An 18,416-nucleotide genomic window follows, 5' to 3' on the forward strand; every position below is an offset into this window, starting at 1 on the left:
TAGCCGACCGCAGCGCACTCTCAAATACCAAAACGGTCATACGACCAAAAATTTCTAATTGAATCGATATTTCACGAAAGAATGCGGTGTACTCTCGTAGAAACTCCCAAATCGGTCACGCGACGGAATTGACAAACATTCCCGCCCATGTTTTAAACTTCAGTATTCCGATTTGCCGCCAGGTGGAGTAAGAGTCGTTTCTAATCAGGCGCAGTGTCATCCCGCGGTACGCTGTCTCGTACCCGGTGGGCGGATTGGAGGTTTGTGTGTTTTCGATCGGTCGGCGAGAGGTAACGTGTTCTTGCGAGAAAGTGTTACACTTCGATATCAAGACTGCACCTCCCCCTGAGTAATTCCCTCGACAAAAGTATAAAATTTTACGCTGAATAACAAGCTGCGGGAAGATTTTGTTTCCTCATAAGTAGAAATCGCGCTTTAGTTAGCTAACCTTAATTTGATGAAACTGGAAGTTTTGTCAAATTTCGCCGATTTTTTTTATTCACGCAAATTTGCCCGCATCTTCTCTTGGTTCTCAGTAACTGATAACAACACGACGATTGGTTTTTTGTTTTCTTTCAGAAAATCAGTGAACAACGATTGTTTGATTTATCAGCGATTAAATTAAAGCGAATCACAGACACTCGTAACTATGCTTCTTAAAATCATCGCACTTCTTGTCACAATTTCAACATATCAAAGCGAGGTCATTGCTCACGACGATGACGTCCACACTCTTCAATATTCGGCGGAAACCTTCCCTGTCGAGATAGCCAAGAAAGATCATTTTGTCATGTTTTACGCACCTTGGTAAGTCAAAAAATTTTCGACACACAAGCGAACACGAAATATATAGTTTATAATTCATAATATTTCAATTGTCATTACACTCATTACAAGTATAATGTTGATGCATATCCCGGGACACCGAAATAAGTGTGGCTGATTCCACTAAGTTTTTTTCGCTGTCAATATTATGGATATTTCAAATCTCTGTGTTTGTAGTTTATTTGGGTATGTGATTTTCAGAGACACAATTATTTAAGAAAGAAAAAAATGAAAAATAGTAGCATCAGTATGTTTATAATATGAAGGATGAGATTTTATAAGAAATGATGAAATGGTAGTAACCGAAACAAATGTTAAATAAATTCTTAAAGTAAATGAAACTTGGCCATATGATTTTGAAACCTGAGAGCCACAGATGAACAGATAATATCACAAATGTACAGTTCAAATTTAGATTCAATCTCCACTAGAGGTCTCAAGTAACCTGCCCCAAAGTTTTAAGAAACACAATTCCTGTGAAAATGGCTTTAAGATTTGATATTTCAACCTATATTTAGCAGTGCATTATTCAAGGAAATTCGACTCTCTAAATTTATCAAATACTTCATTCAAACAAGTGTTGAATTATCCTCAAAATATAGAGAAAAAATTACAAAATTTGTTGAAAATGACTAGGGGTATGTAAGTCTTAATAAACACGTCATACATAGAACGAAAATATTCTGTTATTTATTAGGTGTGGACACTGCCAGCGACTCGCACCGACGTGGGAACAATTAGCTGAAATGCTCAATGGAATTGACGATGGTCAAGTTCGAATTGCAAAAGTCGATTGTACCGTTGATGCAACTGTCTGTTCGGATAATGATGTGACTGGATACCCAACGTAATAATTATCAATTTTTCTTCAACCCGATTGAGTCTCGCCAATTTTTTTCCTTTTAGAAGCAAAGAAACTTGTAGCTTCAGTTGAATTGTTCAATGTTTCGAAATTCAGGGTCATTAAACTACTTTCATCTATATTTTTCCTTGTAAATTACCAACTAGTTGGAAATTCCATAACCTCATATAACTACCTGCATTTATCTTCAGTCTCAAGTTCTTCAAAGCTGGCGGAAGCAAAGGTATCAAGTTCCGTGGGACTCGAGACTTACCCACTCTGACAACATTCATCAATGAGCAAATCGGAAGCGTTCCAGTTGTTAGTATTACTGCTCTATATTTTATCGGTAATACGATCTTCAAAAATTCTGACTATTTATCAGGTAATTTTATATCGCAGGAAGAGAACAGCGAACCAGCTGTACCGCAGCCTGTGAACGGACTATTAGAACTGTCCGAATATACATTTGACAAACACGTATCCAGTGGAAAGCATTTTGTTAAATTCTACGCACCATGGTGCGGACATTGCCAAAAGTTAGCACCCACTTGGGATGAGCTTGCGAACAGCTTCGCTCATGGCGACCTGGTTAGTATCTCTAAAGTGGACTGCACCCAGCATCGCTCAGTTTGTGGCCAATTCGACATTAAAGGCTACCCGACTCTGTTGTGGATTGAAGACGGTAAAAAGGTAAGTTTTATGTCACAGCTAATATCGAATTCAATCGCGATGAGCATTTATCGAAATTTTTATGATTTATTCAAGTGGTACAATAAGTATTGACCATACCTCTTAAAATGCTTTTTCACTTCTCAGATTGATAAATACACGGGGCAGAGATCTCACGAGGAGTTGAAGACTTACGTGTCGATGATGCTGGGCAAGAACGCGGAGAGTAATGACGAGGAAAAGAAAGAGTCTGGCGGTCCGTCGGACGCGGTGTTCACGTTGACCGGTGAGAGTTTCAAGAACGGTATTGAGAAGGGTGTAACATTCATCAAGTTTTTCGCACCGTGGTGCGGACACTGCAAGCGTCTAGCCCCGACGTGGGAAGAGCTTGGAAAAAAGTTCTGGGCAAACGAAAATGTGCACATAGTAAAGGTCGACTGTACGATGAACAGTAGCAAACAGCTGTGTAACGACCAGGAAGTGGACGGCTTCCCAACTCTCTTCCTGTACAAGGACGGCCGAAAATTGTCCGAGTACAACGGATCGCGTACATTGGACGATCTTTACGAATTCGTCATGAATCATATACAGTCCCGCGACGAACTGTGATCATGTGTTCTAACTAAAACGCATGTTGGTACTTACGGTTTTTATCGGAGGGAGCTTGCGAGCGGTTTTTGATCCGTAAATGAAACCGGCTCGCGTAATTGATCTGAATGATAGTTTCTACTTTTTAAAAAAATTTTCATATAATTTTTCAAACTTGTTTCATGGCAATCTTCCATAATGTATTGTATTAGTAAGGCGTTTTGTTGGAGCTACCGACACATGTCGACTCACAAGACATTTATTATCAAGCGAAAGCTTGCCAAGAAATTGAAACAGAACCAGCCCATACGATAATGGGTGAGAATGAGAACTGGAGACACAATTCGCTACAATGCGAAGAGACGTTATTAGAGGAGAACCAAGTTGAAATGGTAAACTCGTACATTAATTCTGGTCTTCAATTTCTATGGTTCTACATGATTATGTCACTTGAAATAAACAAAATTTGTATTATTAAATGTAAAATATTTTGTTTCCTTGAGTTGATAATACAGGGGGCGTGATCGTGAACTAATATTCTTAGAAATCCGATAAATCGCAATCAGCTGATAAGATTAGCTTCTATTCTTGCGTCAGCATCGGACGTAGGAAAAGTTTGCAGAGCATTTAAAATGAACAACTAGTATCCATTTTTAGTCAGAGTTGAAGTCGTTTGTTTGAGGTAAGATGTTGAGCTTCCGTTGTCCAACTTATATCATAATGTGCATGCAGCAGTTTCGATTCACATACTCCAAAAGAAACTGTTGAATTATTCCTTTTAAACTTTATACATACTTATGATTAGTTGGTAAGCATTACAAGTGAGCCTGTAATGTACATTTGTAAAAACGTGAAATGAATACTGAGTATAAATATTGTGTTTTGTAAATGATCGCCTATGTTGAGTGGATTATTAAAATGGTTCGAAATTAAACAGTGTGTCTTTGTTATTAACACATCTAACAATACCCTAAGACATATTTTTACTGCCAAGTGTTCGCACTTGATTCATACGTTTCTTGCATTTATTTATTATTTTCTGTTTCCCGAACCGAATGAATAGCGCATAATCATAATCGGGAATTGAATCGCCTTAAGATAATAGTAAGCATGTATATTATATCATATGTATATGAATACGTAATACATTTATACACATTGTTCCGATTTACAGCAGAAACATTTTACAGCTACTTTACAGTATGTACACGTAACATTGTATGTATGTATTATTAAGTAACGTAAATTTTATTCAATTTACCGTCGTTTATCGAGATTTACCGTTTACAGTCTTCGTGTCACGATGAACGATTAATGTTCCGTATGAATAAACTTACGAGTTATTGAAGAAACAGTTATCTCGCATTTTGAATATATTATAGTTAATTTTATTTCAATTTAGGGAGTTAAACAGTGATAAGAGAGAAATTCAGAAGATTTGAGAACGCCGTTTCGGGACGTATTCCTGGAAATATCGACAAACGTTACACTTGACATCAAGACTAATTTATAAACAAATTTTGTCGTACCTTTTGAAGTTTGCTTTCGCTGATTTCGGCCAAAATTTGTGAAAACTTTACTCGGAACTTTGTACAACCGGTGTGAAACCTAGTTTAATAATATTCAACGAAGAACAACAGTGTGCTTATAGTTAATGGAATGCGTACACAAGTAAAAGTGCACAGATGCGGCAATAAGCGATATAAATAAAGTACGTTTGCTCGATTTGTGTCAACTTTCCTTCGATATTATGTATAATCACATGAATCCCGACTATATAATCAATTACCGCTCATTGATACTTACGGGTATTAATCATTATTATTCATACATTATTTCTTTTTTTCGTTACTCTTATTGCACACGACGAATGAAAGGGGTTGCATGACGTATCACAGTTGGGAAATCGCTAAAATACTTTGCTAACGAATTTTCATACATACACCTAGATATATAATACTGTATATCTATATATTATAATACTATAATACTGCATGAAAAATTCTCAATTCAATTTTCACGATAAATATTACCCATATATTACATCTGCCCGACATTTCCCAAGTGTTTTACAAATGTAAGCGAATAAGAAAGTGAGAATATTTTTCAAACGATTGAAAAAACATTGTAACCAAATGAACAACGATACATATATTACAGGCCATTATAGCGTAAAGATTAATGAGTTTTAACGATTGATAGGGATGGTGCGACCGATTTGCTTTCGAATTATCAAATCCATACGTAGCCGTCATAACTGGGCGGACACGAAGATAAGATAAGATGCAACATATCCCCATAGCTGTGGCAATATAGCAAGTCCGTGCATAAACTATACCGTGATTCGTCTCTTATATATCGAAATGATTCGAACACGAGCATGAGATTTTTGCATTTTACTTAATTTTTTGACAAGAAAGGCAATGCAGCAGCAATGTTGAACTTTTCCTCTTGTATAGTCTTATCGTTTCACGTATTTTTGTCCGTTTTCTTTCGTTTCGATAGACAAGATACTCATTTTGAGGGTTTGAGGTGATGATGAACATACTTGACGTAATTTATAATCATCTTCAGACCCACTATTGCAAAAGTCAGTACTATATTGACAAGAATGTGTATTTCATAATTGTTGGTATGTATGGATAATTAAAATTTAGATTTATAATACCAGATATTGACAGCGCTCATCGTGATCCGATTGTATGAATTTCTTCTTTTTTTTTTCTATTTCTCCGTTATTTGCACCAGAGAGTGCAAATAGGAACAAATTAAATATAAATTTTTTCTTTATGTGGATAAACGTAACAGATTGTTGAAAAAAGTGTCAATAAATATATGCAGCTATATGTGTACTTGGTATACGACAATTAGAGCACAGATCCTCTGGTCAAAATATCTTCCGCACAATTTTACAACGAATATTTAAGAGAAATAAGTCTAATTATCTTCTGTAATGAGATGAGGTGCTGTTTTTTTTTCATATCACTGTATTAAAAATTGCCTCCATATACCTACATTCAGTTTTGCGTATGACTCAATCACTTGAATATTACAGTTCTTCTTAATTCTTCTGATACATTCTAAGTTTCTTTTCAAATTTCTCTTTAGCGGTTATTTAACGAAACTCGCAGACTGTACTTCGTCACGTATTACAGTAACGGAGACACATTATCGTTCTGCTGACAGCTGTTATTCACAGTTTGCATGAAACTTTACACCTACATTCTTTACAGCTATAACGTTTCATCGTGGGATGGATCGACAGTCTTCGGTGAATTATTGTTCGACCAATGATCCTTCACACATCGACTACAATAAAACATACATATACCTATATGTACATTTTACCTATAAGAGAGCCCAATATTATCTGAATATGGGTAATAGCCAATCTTATCGCGGGATAAACAGAAAATAACATAATACTTAATATTGTTAGTATATAAAAACACGTCAAAGTAGTCCTCTGGCCACGTCAGATTTTCTATGAAATACGATTAGGTACTTTCAATTCGAGTATCTCTCCATTTGGTACATATCGCCGAGCAGACGAGCGATCGGTATTTCCCCGATCGTTTCTCGGAAGAACAAGAGTTCGACGGTCGAAGGATTTACAGCCCTCAAACTCGGGAGCAGGAGCAGCAGCCTCCCGAATCTTGTTGGCTGACGAGGATATCGCGATCTCACGTAATCTCCCAAAATGCACTGGGCCTGGTCTTGAAGCATCTGGACCGGTTGCCCCTCGTGAAGTCCCCTGGTTTCTAGAAAGTCCAAAAACCACAATCACAATTTTAACGATGTGTTATATAACAAGTAATTTTTTTTTTTTTTTTTGGAGTAAGACTGCAAGAATTATCGTTTCCAGTTAACGGTTCCATTACGATTGTAAACAATTAATTCCATAACGATGGTATCCAAAGAGTTCCATCACAAAAATCGAACGGAGTATTGCAAATACACTGTAAAAATTATATCAACAGTTTTTTTTGTATCTTCAGCATCGGCTATACTAACGAGGCTGGACATGCTTACTTTATTTCCGTATCAGCTTATCTATCAATGTTCTATTAATCTGATTCAAAGAAGCTGCAAAAAGTAATTTTTTTATACAGTACACTTTATCAGCTCACGAAGGGCTTCTGATAAAAAATTAAGATATAAGTCCCGTAAATTACAAATTTTTCATAATGAACCGTTTCCAAGATTATCACCGGGTTTTTTCTGGACAAACAGACAGACAAACAGATCTTTCTTGAAAATCTGTTTGTATTTTAAAGGACCGCCGACGTAGGGATGCATTGAAATTAGAAAAATTCATTCTTTCCCAATTCCGATATTTATCTTATATCATTATAGATGATGAAAACCCATTATCTTACCTGGCGTGAAGAGAACAACCGCTTTCATGCAACCGCACTCGCTTCCGTCGGGCGAAAGCTGTCTGAATCTGCACATGATTTCCTGAATAATAATCATAGATTATTAGTTGTAAAGGATCTGCGTTATTAGAGTAATATTGCATGAATTAAATAACGTCATCTACTGAATTGGTTAGTTTCTCTTGAGTGTTCTTTGTATTCGTGCGATTTTCTTGATATACTCTGATTACAGTTGAAAAAGGAGGTAAAAAATCTGATACAGTAAAGAAGAAAACCTCGAAAAAATCGAACGAACAGATTGATAATAATTCATTAAAGAATCAAGCATGTCCGTTTCTTTTTGCAATGCAGGTACACACGTACTTAATATGATTTTCACGAGCTAAGCTCATGGAGATTAAAAAGTATATGTTAAATACTAGGCACAAACATTGTGTCTATGGTAAAAAAATATGTCTAGCATAAATAACGTCTGACAATTTTAGGCTCTTGTTATCGAAGAAAACAATGTTTTTATGACATTCGTCTGTCGGATTTGAACTTGGATGCGAAATGAAAATCGCCATTGTTAAACACACTCGAAATTTCATTTCGCCTCTACACTAATTTTAAGCGTTTGTTGCACATCAAATTTTATTTCACGCAAACAAACTGAAGCTAGAGCTGCTCAAGTCCAATTTCACCTTCAATTAAATTTTGATAGTCAAGAATGTATTGAAAAAATAAACGGGTATGATTGGCTCTTGAGTAAGAACCAAACGAAGAACAGGAGACGCCATGCCGTACCTGAATCGTCGTGAGTTCTTCGTGCGAAGAATCCCCAGGGGGTAAACGACCCCGGACCTGTTCGCCCTCGAGGAGTCCCGATATGTCCCAGGAGATCGACCACTGGGCAAGATGGAGTAGGAAAAGCTGGGTCCAGGCCTGCTGAAGTAGGAGAAGCTGGTCGTTTTTCGATAAAGTTTGAAAAGGGGCCAGGCAACGAACCCATCTCACTGCCATGAACAGCAGCCGCGCCGTTGTTTCCTAAAATATGGATCGGCTCGCCTCAGATCGCAAAGACTCACTGAGTTTTCCCCATTCCAAGTGTTCTGTTGTTTGCCGAACGGGGTGAAACACGCTCACCTGTAAAACTTCCCATGTTGGACTGAGACTTTGCAAGGCTCCTGTGGAAGGACTGTGGCTTGCTTCGGTTTCTGTCTGGTCTGGGGACGCCTCTCCATCTGGCTGAAGTCTGGCACTCCATACAAGCTCCTGAGATGGGAACGAATTTAGAAATCAAACTGTGTCGTACCGCGAGTTGAAATCAATGTTTACTTTCAGAGCGTGTATCGAAAAAAGGTTTTGGTTCATTTTGGAGGGAATTGACCTTGGTAAAAAAAATTGTGCGATTTTCCACGAAAATCTCGATGATTTTTTAGAGAGTTTGGAACATAATGGTACCAATTTTTGTACAGAATTTTTCTTAGAATTTCGTTGTAATTTTAATCGTAATTGTAGGATGACTTTCTATTTCGCGATTATTCAATTATTTTTCGTATAATATTAGTCATTGAAATGGATATAATTTTCTGTATAATGTTACAGAACTTTTGGAGTCGACAAAAAATTAATGTTGGTTATTTTTCACAAGACTCGTCTATTGATACGCAGGCAGAGTTACGAAATTCACGACGGATTTTCTCAATCCGCCGAGATCGTACTCGAGAGATGAGAAAAGTATTCGAATGCGGACACGCTATCTGCTAGGTATACTTAACTTATCTTCAGTAAAGTTTCTTTAGTGGGTGAGATGCGACATCTAGCGGTGGCTCAAGAATATTATATGATACTTTCTGACATTAGTAATCTTAGAGAAAATTATTCTTACAAATTGCTATTGAAACACTCAGTTTTCTACACTTATTTATACCTTAAAATATTACTGTTTCTGTTCAATTGCAGATTTTCATGTGGATTTGTGAGAATAATCTACAAATACAGCAGACTGGTCAGGTAAATCGTAAACTTCCAACTACATTCCAAAAATTCTTCAACACTAATACTTGCTGATTTTAATACCTGACACTTTTCAGCGGACATAAGAATTTGCAGAAGCGGTGGCTGTGGTCCAAGATTGACAGCAGCTGTGTGATAGAGATTTGGGGGCGGCGGAGGAGGCGGGGGTGGTAAAGGTGCCGGTGGCGGTGATCCTTCGCTTGCTTTTTGTAATATCGAGACCGGCGGTGGATACGGCGATGGTTTCTGGTCGCACCTTAGGATCCTGTTCGTACATTTAAAAAAAAGTACACATGATTATACCAATTATTCAAGACTCATACCGGGTTATTTCCGTGATGCGCCTGATAGAGACTCCTAATTTTAGGCAAATCAGGGTACAGGGTACATCAGCCGCGTGCTAACAAAAGAGCACGGACCTGCTCAGAGTGAACTTGTACCTCGATTTGCCTATAATCAGGGGTCCCTAAAGGGTGCCTCACGGAAATAACCGGGTATATTCGTATTTGAAACCCTCGAGATGACTCAACTCTGATTATCAAGGCTCATAAATTAAGACATGCAACTAGGCGCAACAAAAGAGAGAAACAGGCGGACCCAACCTGTGATGAGTCAACAAATGTGCCGCTGGTCCATGGTGTCCAGGTGTGGCTGGGTGACCCGGAGGATGATGCGTCACGTGGGGTGGTGGCGGTTGTTGGTGATGGTGGTGATGGTGGTGATGAGACAAGTGTAGATGAGGCTTTGGCTTCCTGGGGCCCCGCTCGTGCTGCACTGCTAAACATCAATTACACCAAACATCTTCCGGTGTATGAAATCCTCTGTTCCTTATAAATTGCACTCTTATGCCATTGATAATTTCGGCCCATCAATCACCGGTACGAGTAAAACTCGAGCTCTAACCGTGTGTGATAAGACTTCACCAGCACACCGTTGATCGCTGTAGTTTGTTGAAAATTTAGGCATCATCTTCGATAAGTATACAGGTAGACTAAGCCTGGAGCTCAACATGCTTGAGGTGATTCGCTAATCCCGTTTCGGGTGTTAATTGAAGCTGGCTTTAACCCTACATGGGATCTCACGTGGGTGGTGAATCGGTGTTAGACAACGCGTGCCAAAGTTCCCGTGAAAGCAAAGGATCGGCAAACAGATTCTATATTGTTTCAGGACGTAGCTGCTGTACGTATTCATCCACCTTCGAGTTTTGACGCGAACGGAAAGCCACAGCGCGAAGCCCTGGATCATGGGTTCGGAGAGTGCTCGAAAACCGGGAACGGCGGAGACGCCTGATGATAAATAATTAGTCGGGAATACGTGTTTCGTAAATTATATACGAATATGAGCAACCGAGGCTCGGTGACGCGGTTGGGAATGGAGAAGAGGGTTCGACCGGTGCTCAACGGCAGGGTGAGAGAAAACCCGTGTGTTTTGGGCAGAGCCGAGAGTAGCAGAGCACATCATCATTAATGAGGCTGAGCGGATCACAGACGGCGAATCCCACGCTCTCACCAGCGTCCCTGGATATTCGATTCATCCCAAACGACAGCCTAGCTGCAGTCCTGCAGTCCTGCAGCTGCATTGGCTAACAGGAAACGTTTACCATAGGCGATTTTTATTTCTTTCAAACACTCTAAATTAGCTTTGTGACAAAGTTGCTACTTGCAATTTGGAACTAATCAAATCCCCGCGAAAAAATAGGTGAAATTATTATTGCACTGACATGGTGAGTAAAATGAATTAACTTTAGACGGTAAATCTTTAATAATTTGTCTCGTGATCGACAAAATGTTCGCTGAAAAAAATTTGACTTCGCAGCTCAGACGAGAATATTTTTCCAGAAATGGTTCTACAGATCAAAATGTGCGGTATAATTTGAGTTTGACTAAAATTAACTGATATATTCATGTGCGTCATATAAATATTCAGTAGGTCAGAAGAAAGTTATTAGTACCGTTCAGATGAGTTACTGACTTTGTTTTTGGAACCTGAGTAGTTGTGTGTAGGGTGCAAAAGATGGAACTATTCCGGCGAAGGCAACATCTATGTGAAAAGTTTATGAAAACATTTCCTTGTCTTTATTTCTAAAAGGTTTAAGTGAAATATATTATATCAAAACATCAAAATAATTCCTGTAATTGTGTGAAAAAATTTAACCGCGACTCATAGACGACTATTCGTATAGATGAAATTCTGTGAAAGTATGTGTAAATTTATCAGCATGGTTTCTAACAGAAAAAAGAATCGTCGCTTCTATATCGCGAATTCATTCACAATTGATGTAGAATTTTCGCATAAACTCATGAAAAGGTTTGCCAAATATTTCCTTCCGCAGCAGAAATATATTTTACTGGATTTTTTACGCTCCGACGATTCGTGTATACGTAAATACAATTGGTCCAAATGTATGTGTATATTTTTACGTGTACGTATGTAATGTATTGGTATCGCAATAAGATGAGTGACGTGCGCAATAACAAGTGCTGCTGAGACCGCTCTTGGCGTATTTGCTTTATTGATTATTTGGTAAATTCGAATAAACACGTATGCACGAGCGCTTACGGCTGGTTATTTCTTTTAGCAGACATGTTTTTATAAGGAGTTCTTGAAAGCTCAGTCGATGCAAATTACGAAGCATGAATTGTCCGAAGAACAGTCTGCCACTGATTTATGGTGTTTTTCTTTGACGGAAAGCTTGTTTATAGTAATAGAAACTCCGATAAATATTGTTTCACTTCCATTGACGTTATTTTAGTTATGAAACATTTGACGTATATACATATGCAAAATCGGAAAAACGTACCAATCAAATAGATTCAATTATTTCTTTTTTCAAATTTGTGAACGTTTCATTTTTGTGACATGTTTTAAAACGATTCCAACTCGTAGTAAGATGGATTATTCTTAGCAATTGTTAGCGTTGGCCATGGTGTTTTAATAAACAGTAAACTTCCGAACGAATTGTAACCTTAAAATTTCTTTCAGAATTTTCGTAAGCCTATATCAAAAGTTATATGCATGACCATTACAGTGAACACGTAATGTTTTTCAAGTTTACAATTTTGTATTAACAGGTGTCAAGCTTATATATTTTCCTCATGACATTTGAGACTATTCTAGAAACATAAATATTGTTTTCCAGAGACAAAATTAATTTTAAATTCCTCTGAAATTAGACATGAAAAAGAAAATTACACGCATCTTTCTCAGTTGCATGTTTTTGATTCGAGAACATATTTAAATGAAGAGACAGTCTTCAATATATTTTTTCTCGGAGAGGTATTGGAACTGTTCGTAAAAACTCGTTCGTAAAAAAAAAATTTAACGAGTGAAACTTTTGTTATGTATTTTTGAAATGTATGTCCACTGGAATGGACAACCATTCCGAAAGGATCAAATTAGGCGAACGGCTAGAAAATCCAACCTACAGGCCCGAAAAATACTGAAAATACAATTCTCAATATTGCGTTATATTTAGCTTCGGTTTCTTCTACTCGTAAAAATCACCGAACGTAAAGAAAATCTCAATAAATTTGACGTATTTAATTCACACGTATAATGCACCCCGCGTGCTTAGGGATTATTTACTTGGGATATAGTTTCATTTATTCAGATCATCAAATCAAACAGTGGGGAGAGATTGATTATCTATATTGGGATGCGATGCAGCATTCAAAGATTAGTGCACCTAGATAGGGTGGCAGTAGTATTGTCCGTTACCGGTCAGCCGTCCACTCGAATTTCTATAATAGTTTGTGATACTTCGTCACGTCTGGATATTTAAAAAATAATTACATGAAGATTAAGTATTATAGCTTCCAATCAGTGACATTTAAGTCATTTTTTCGATCGCGGTGATTCACGATTCGACTAAAACGGTTGAAACATTTCTTTTCGCTATCTGCAGTATAATATTGAATGCATGAAAAATGAATTTCTTGTACTCCATTGTCAGAGTTTAATCTCTAGGAACTGTGTATTTTTATGCTCCTCAATATACCGATGATTTGGAAGCGGTACGATTTAATTGTGACAGGTAATCATCAATTGTAAAGGTTCACTCAACATACTCTGATCATTTTAGAAAGATTCTAACTCATATTGAAAAACGAACAGCCGTGAGGCAAAAAAAGATGTAGACATTCTGAGATTGATGTTAAATCGTTGATTATCATTAATTAATGACGGTAACGTGGAAAGGAAGAAATTTAGACAATTATTGAAAGTTAACAGTTGTTCTGATCTCGATGAAGATAATGAAATAATTTCCCATCACTGACTACGTTGTATAAAAAAGATAAAAATGGCCGACTTCCTTCCGAAGATAGTTTTACTTAAATCGACATATACGTGAATATATCGTAAAACGTAAGCTTACCGACGACAGAGAGAAAATTTTTTCTTCAATAATTCAACTAACGTACTATTCATACGGCTTTGCAGTGTCTTTTTCCGAAAAGTTGAACAGAACTCTTGAACAATCGCAACAAGTCCGATCAACATAAAAACACTAAAAATTGTATCAAATGAATTTGACGGTTGTCGACGCGTTTCAAGCTCGCAATGATATAAAAAAAAAATGTGAGTCTTAAAAGCGAAACGAATAAGGGAGCAGCGAGAAGGCAGAGGTTATATACGGTTTGAAACGCGCGGCGTAAGCTGATAAGTTTAAGTATTAATTCACACGGCGTGCGAATGCATCCGGGAAAGTCGTTGGTTCAAGCTCAGGTTTTCACATTGCCCCAGTTGCGAATCGCATGCGCTGGAATGAGCCGCGCCCAGGTTGGGGGTGCAGGCTGATAGCACAACCCCCACCCACACGTGTCCCTTGGCACCGCGGGTTACCCTGGCGAGGAGCGGAGGGATGAGGGGGGATGGGGGATGGAGGATCAGGGGCGGCACGTGCGAGCCACAATGCGCGTTCCCACACACGTCCTCCAGGCCTCCAAGCCTCCAGCCTCCAACCCCTATAAAACGGCTCACACTCGCCATCCAACTAAACGGTAAACCGATCTGTGAACATTTCAGCAGTCAGCGAGCTCGGAGGCTAATCCCTGGGTGAGCGAGGTCGCGCTACATGCACCCACCCCCGACTCACCCTTGCCGTGGATTTCCAAGCGTGTAACACGCCGGCTGAGGGTTCTTCCCGATATCTATTCATACGGGAATATAAACTTGTCTTTGGCTGTATTCAAGATACGCCTGCCTCGAATCTGATCGCACGAGATCCACGCGTGCATCGTGTGATGCTGAGAGATGGCTCCAAGTCCTCGTGTGCTTACATGGAAGCATCGGTTCACGCTTCGCACGGTATCTTGCTCAATTCTTGGAAATTTTTTATCGCAAAATCATTTCGTTTCTTATGCTGGTGTGCAAAGAAAAATGCTGAATCACGTGTTGCAGGAATGGTGAGGTGAATTGAACCTTTTGTAATTTGGCGATTCATTGAGAACGGTACATTGTGTAACAAGGGGGCAAACTCGGTCTTTTCGGGCCGAGTGTGAGTTTTCAATATTAGTCGCAGGCGAGCCGAAAACGAATATGGCAAATATGCGAGGCGAAAAGATCGTTGCCTCCTCGTTGCACGTGATTCTTTATGTGACAAGAATATGTTTCGCCTTTTTTCACGACGCACGAAATTGAGGTTAGGGTTGCGTAATGTCAGATTTGCTCGCTACAGCGCATGCGCGCAGTACAGAAGGGACCACATTTAGCTCCTAGTAGTTAAAATTGGTCTTTTCTGTACTCCGCGCATCCGCATTCGCCGACTCACTCTATCGTCATAGAAGCGAGTACTTAGTGTACGGTAAACACGCCTAAAAAATGGGTAAACCATGCACTCGTTACATAAAAATAGTTCGTCGACATTGACGCTGGACCGGAATCTCGAGTACAGAAATGCGTGTTTTCTCGAGTAGACGTGAAACAACAAATTTGCCAACACATTGGTTGACTTACACTTACATAAGAATAGGATAGAGTGGTGGACAAATTCTGATCAAACGAGACGAATCTTAGAGCTAAGAATCTCAGTTTACTATAGACGTATGCTGATGAATGAACAAACTTTTACCGCTCGAAATGATTGAGATAAAATTTTTAAGGGAATATTCTGCAATAATGTGATCGGTTGTTATTTTTGTTTCAACAATACTGTATTAGTACAGCGGTAAATGAACGAAATAAAAAGGGTAAACTCTCTCAGTATTTAAAAATCTGAGAAACGTCCTAAAAGCTACAAGACACGACGGTTGCCTGCGGGAACATGGTTTTTAAAATCTGAAGCAGGACGAAGTGCAACATTAGAAATCCAACGAATATAATAAAAAAAAATCATAACCCGCTTGATTGCATCTAATATTCATACCAGTCCAGAGCACGGTTTCTATGAATCCCGTGCTAATTGACGTGAGCTTAAATACAGTAACATCTATCAAGCTACAAATTGTAAAATTTTCTGCTAATGAAATACAAAAGAAAGAAAAAAAAAAAAACCAAAGATAAATGTTCTTTGCAACTGATATGAAAAAGAGGTTACAGTTTCAATTCTTTAACCCCTTGTCAGTTGATTCTTAACAGACTATGTATACGCATGCAGCGAGAAAAGCTCGCGTCGTCTTTCACTTGGCTAATTCCTCCATCCGAACGGGGCGCCGTATCACGTTGTCTGTATATGCCTATACACGAGGGTGACAGGTGACGATCAAAGAGCAGCTTAACGCAACGACCCGTTACACCCATACGAGCTCACAGTTTCACCCCCGTAGCGTTGGATGGATTGACGCCGTTCGCATCGTGTAAGGCACGCCTCGCACGAATGCCTCTCACCAGCCGCCATCTCCCACGCAGAGAGAGGATCCCGTTCCCGTTCCCGTTCCCGACTAGCCGGCAAAGCTTGACAATCCCCACTGTACATTGCGAGTGCAGCATTAATCCGCGAGTATTTTCTTCCCTCTTTTTTTATTTATTTATTTGATTTTTCCCTTTTTCTTTTTTGTTCTTTTTTTTTTTTTTGTTCAGTGACGTTCGATTAGATCTCTCTTTTTTTCAAATAGCTCTGTTTCAGTAATTTCGGCAAATAGCGGCAAATTTTTTACACAGTTCTTGTGTAATTACGTGCATTAAGCGCGTTCGCACTATTTCAACAATTACGTTATTCGTACGGAGATTGCGGTTAGCTAGAATACGAAAACTTTTACGTAATCCTTTGAAATTTACTGGTAGAAGACGTTGAGCTGCGGAAAATTGCGGGGAAAACAAAGGGATTCAAACTTTTGATTCACAACTTTTGAATCAATTTCACGTGCGAAGATTGCACGGAAAGTTTGCGGAAATTTACAGTGCGCGGAAGATACATTTCTTATCGATTAAACGCTGTGTGCTTTTGTGATTATGTTGACCAACTGCCAACAAGTACGGAGTTGCTAATTTTCTCATTCGGGATCGCGTTTGCCATTTGGAAATTTTTCTATTAGAATCCTAGTCGAATTTTGCGTACACAATAACATATCACAATTTGCGAAAGATGCCGGAATGTTGTTTAGGAGTTCTGGAATCATTGAGATTGCCTGAATATTAAAATGAAATGATTTCACCTCCGTATCGAATAATTTTTTGGTTTCTTTTTAAAACATGAATCTCATAGATATAGAGTGAAGCTTTAGGAGTTTTTTCTTTTTCATGGTATGATGGAAGTTACAATGAAAGTGTTAAATAATTAATCACTTCAAACGTTCAGAAGGATTCTATTTTATGTAAATTCTCCACTGTAATTTATGCTTTAAAGTAAATGTTCTGTGTATTTTTTATCTGAGTGTATCTCACCCATGCTTTAGCGTGTCCTATAAATTGTAATAACTTGAATATAGAATTTGGTAAGTTATCTTCCTAGCGACGATCACTTCTTTTTCACTCTGCGACCCTTCCATTGTTGATTAAGAACACGATACATGTATATCTTGATCTATATTTTGATATCAATAGATCTTTCGACAGATCATATGCTGACTGTTTTCACATCCGAATGATTTTATGAGTTTCCTTTAAATTACACACCGTGTCTGACGCACTCTTGGTTTCACTACTGAAATTGTACTAGGTAGATGGATTTTACAGCTCTTTCAGATTGCTAGAAGACTTACCTCCTGAGAATTGAGGAGCGATGTTTTGGATCGGTAAATAGCGGTGCTGAATGGTGCCAACACGAATAATTATTTCGGGTAAAAGTTAATGTCAAATTTTAAGAAAGAAAAGTGAACGACATAAGTACACCTTTGCGAAGGTTCTATCAGCAAATTAGTCGATCATTATCCGATCAGGTTAAGTCGTAATGAATTTATGTGAACTCCAATTACTTTAAACCCAATATTAGGAAGGCATTTCCAACTGTTCAGAAATATATGCTATGATTCATTAGGGGTGGAAATTCTACAAATGTAATGCCGACGTGAGATGAGCTGGAAGGGAATGTACAAATGCAACATCCCCAGGCTAACGTGTAATTTTATATGGCGTATCAGAAGCGACGGGACATGACATCTCATCTAAAAATGTTACTGGTTTTCTCTCTCTTTCTTTTATTCTCTGTCCCATGGTCAAAAGAGAACGTTGATTTAATTGGAACTGCGTCAGATACTCATTGTAAGTAATTTAGTATTATTGATAGCCTAGCAGGAAATGAAAAATCAGATGGTGGAAAAACTATACAAGAAACAATGCAGCAATGACGAATTTCAGGAGTGTGATTACATTTTAATTCGAGTGTATTTCGACAGTATAACATCTAGTTTAATTTTATGCTTTGCTTTCGATAATCAGAATCAAGTTTTATCCATATTTTAACACTTTTTTCTCACCTAAAATACCTAAAAGATTTAAGCAATTTGAAAAATATCAGATTGTAACAAGATTTTAGAAAAGCTGAAGACATGTAAAAACTCTCTTCGGCAATAATTTTTTTCTCAAAATTGAAGATTATTTCATGATGTGAAGTAATGTTTCTTGTGATTCAAAAATACTTCGAATATCGTATTACTGGATGGCTATGTCAAAATTGCCCGAGAAGCTTTTTAACCGACAGCTAAAAAAAATATTTTTCACTATAAAATCAAATTTCT

At 38.2% G+C, this 18,416-nt stretch overlaps 2 protein-coding genes and 1 pseudogene across 4 annotated transcripts in view; 2 read left to right on the forward strand and 1 right to left on the reverse strand.

The window, feature by feature from the left end:
* The first annotated feature begins 211 nt into the window (after positions 1–211).
* Positions 212–3,860, forward strand: prtp (thioredoxin domain-containing protein pretaporter). 3 transcript variants are annotated; one of them, XM_046612480.1, is made up of 6 exons: positions 212–367; positions 580–807; positions 1,523–1,672; positions 1,879–1,987; positions 2,069–2,359; positions 2,486–3,860. In XM_046612480.1, exons 2-6 carry the CDS (start codon positions 650–652, stop codon positions 2,945–2,947), a joined length of 1,170 nt encoding a protein of 389 aa, XP_046468436.1. In that variant the 5' UTR covers positions 212–367; positions 580–649; the 3' UTR covers positions 2,948–3,860. The 3 variants fall into 3 exon arrangements, with proteins under 3 accessions (XP_046468436.1, XP_046468444.1, XP_046468452.1); XM_046612488.2 differs by having other exon boundaries at positions 215–349; XM_046612496.2 differs by having other exon boundaries at positions 236–290.
* The window catches only part of LOC124212439 (protein dissatisfaction), a 30,921-nt gene continuing 15,191 nt past the window's right edge, over positions 2,687–18,416 (reverse strand). The window contains exons 4-9 of the mRNA XM_046612467.2: positions 9,906–10,080; positions 9,367–9,568; positions 8,431–8,559; positions 8,092–8,331; positions 7,306–7,387; positions 2,687–6,687 (exon numbers count right to left, since the gene is read on the reverse strand). Coding sequence (XP_046468423.1) covers positions 6,434–6,687; positions 7,306–7,387; positions 8,092–8,331; positions 8,431–8,559; positions 9,367–9,568; positions 9,906–10,080 — 1,082 coding nt within the window. The 3' untranslated portion in view covers positions 2,687–6,433. The remainder of the gene's footprint in view (positions 6,688–7,305; positions 7,388–8,091; positions 8,332–8,430; positions 8,560–9,366; positions 9,569–9,905; positions 10,081–18,416) is intronic.
* On the forward strand, positions 3,125–3,322 carry LOC138190871 (large ribosomal subunit protein eL39-like; annotated as a pseudogene).

This window comes from Neodiprion pinetum, chromosome 1 (assembly GCF_021155775.2).
Source record: "Neodiprion pinetum isolate iyNeoPine1 chromosome 1, iyNeoPine1.2, whole genome shotgun sequence".
In the NCBI taxonomy this organism is placed as follows: Eukaryota; Metazoa; Arthropoda; class Insecta; order Hymenoptera; family Diprionidae; genus Neodiprion; species Neodiprion pinetum.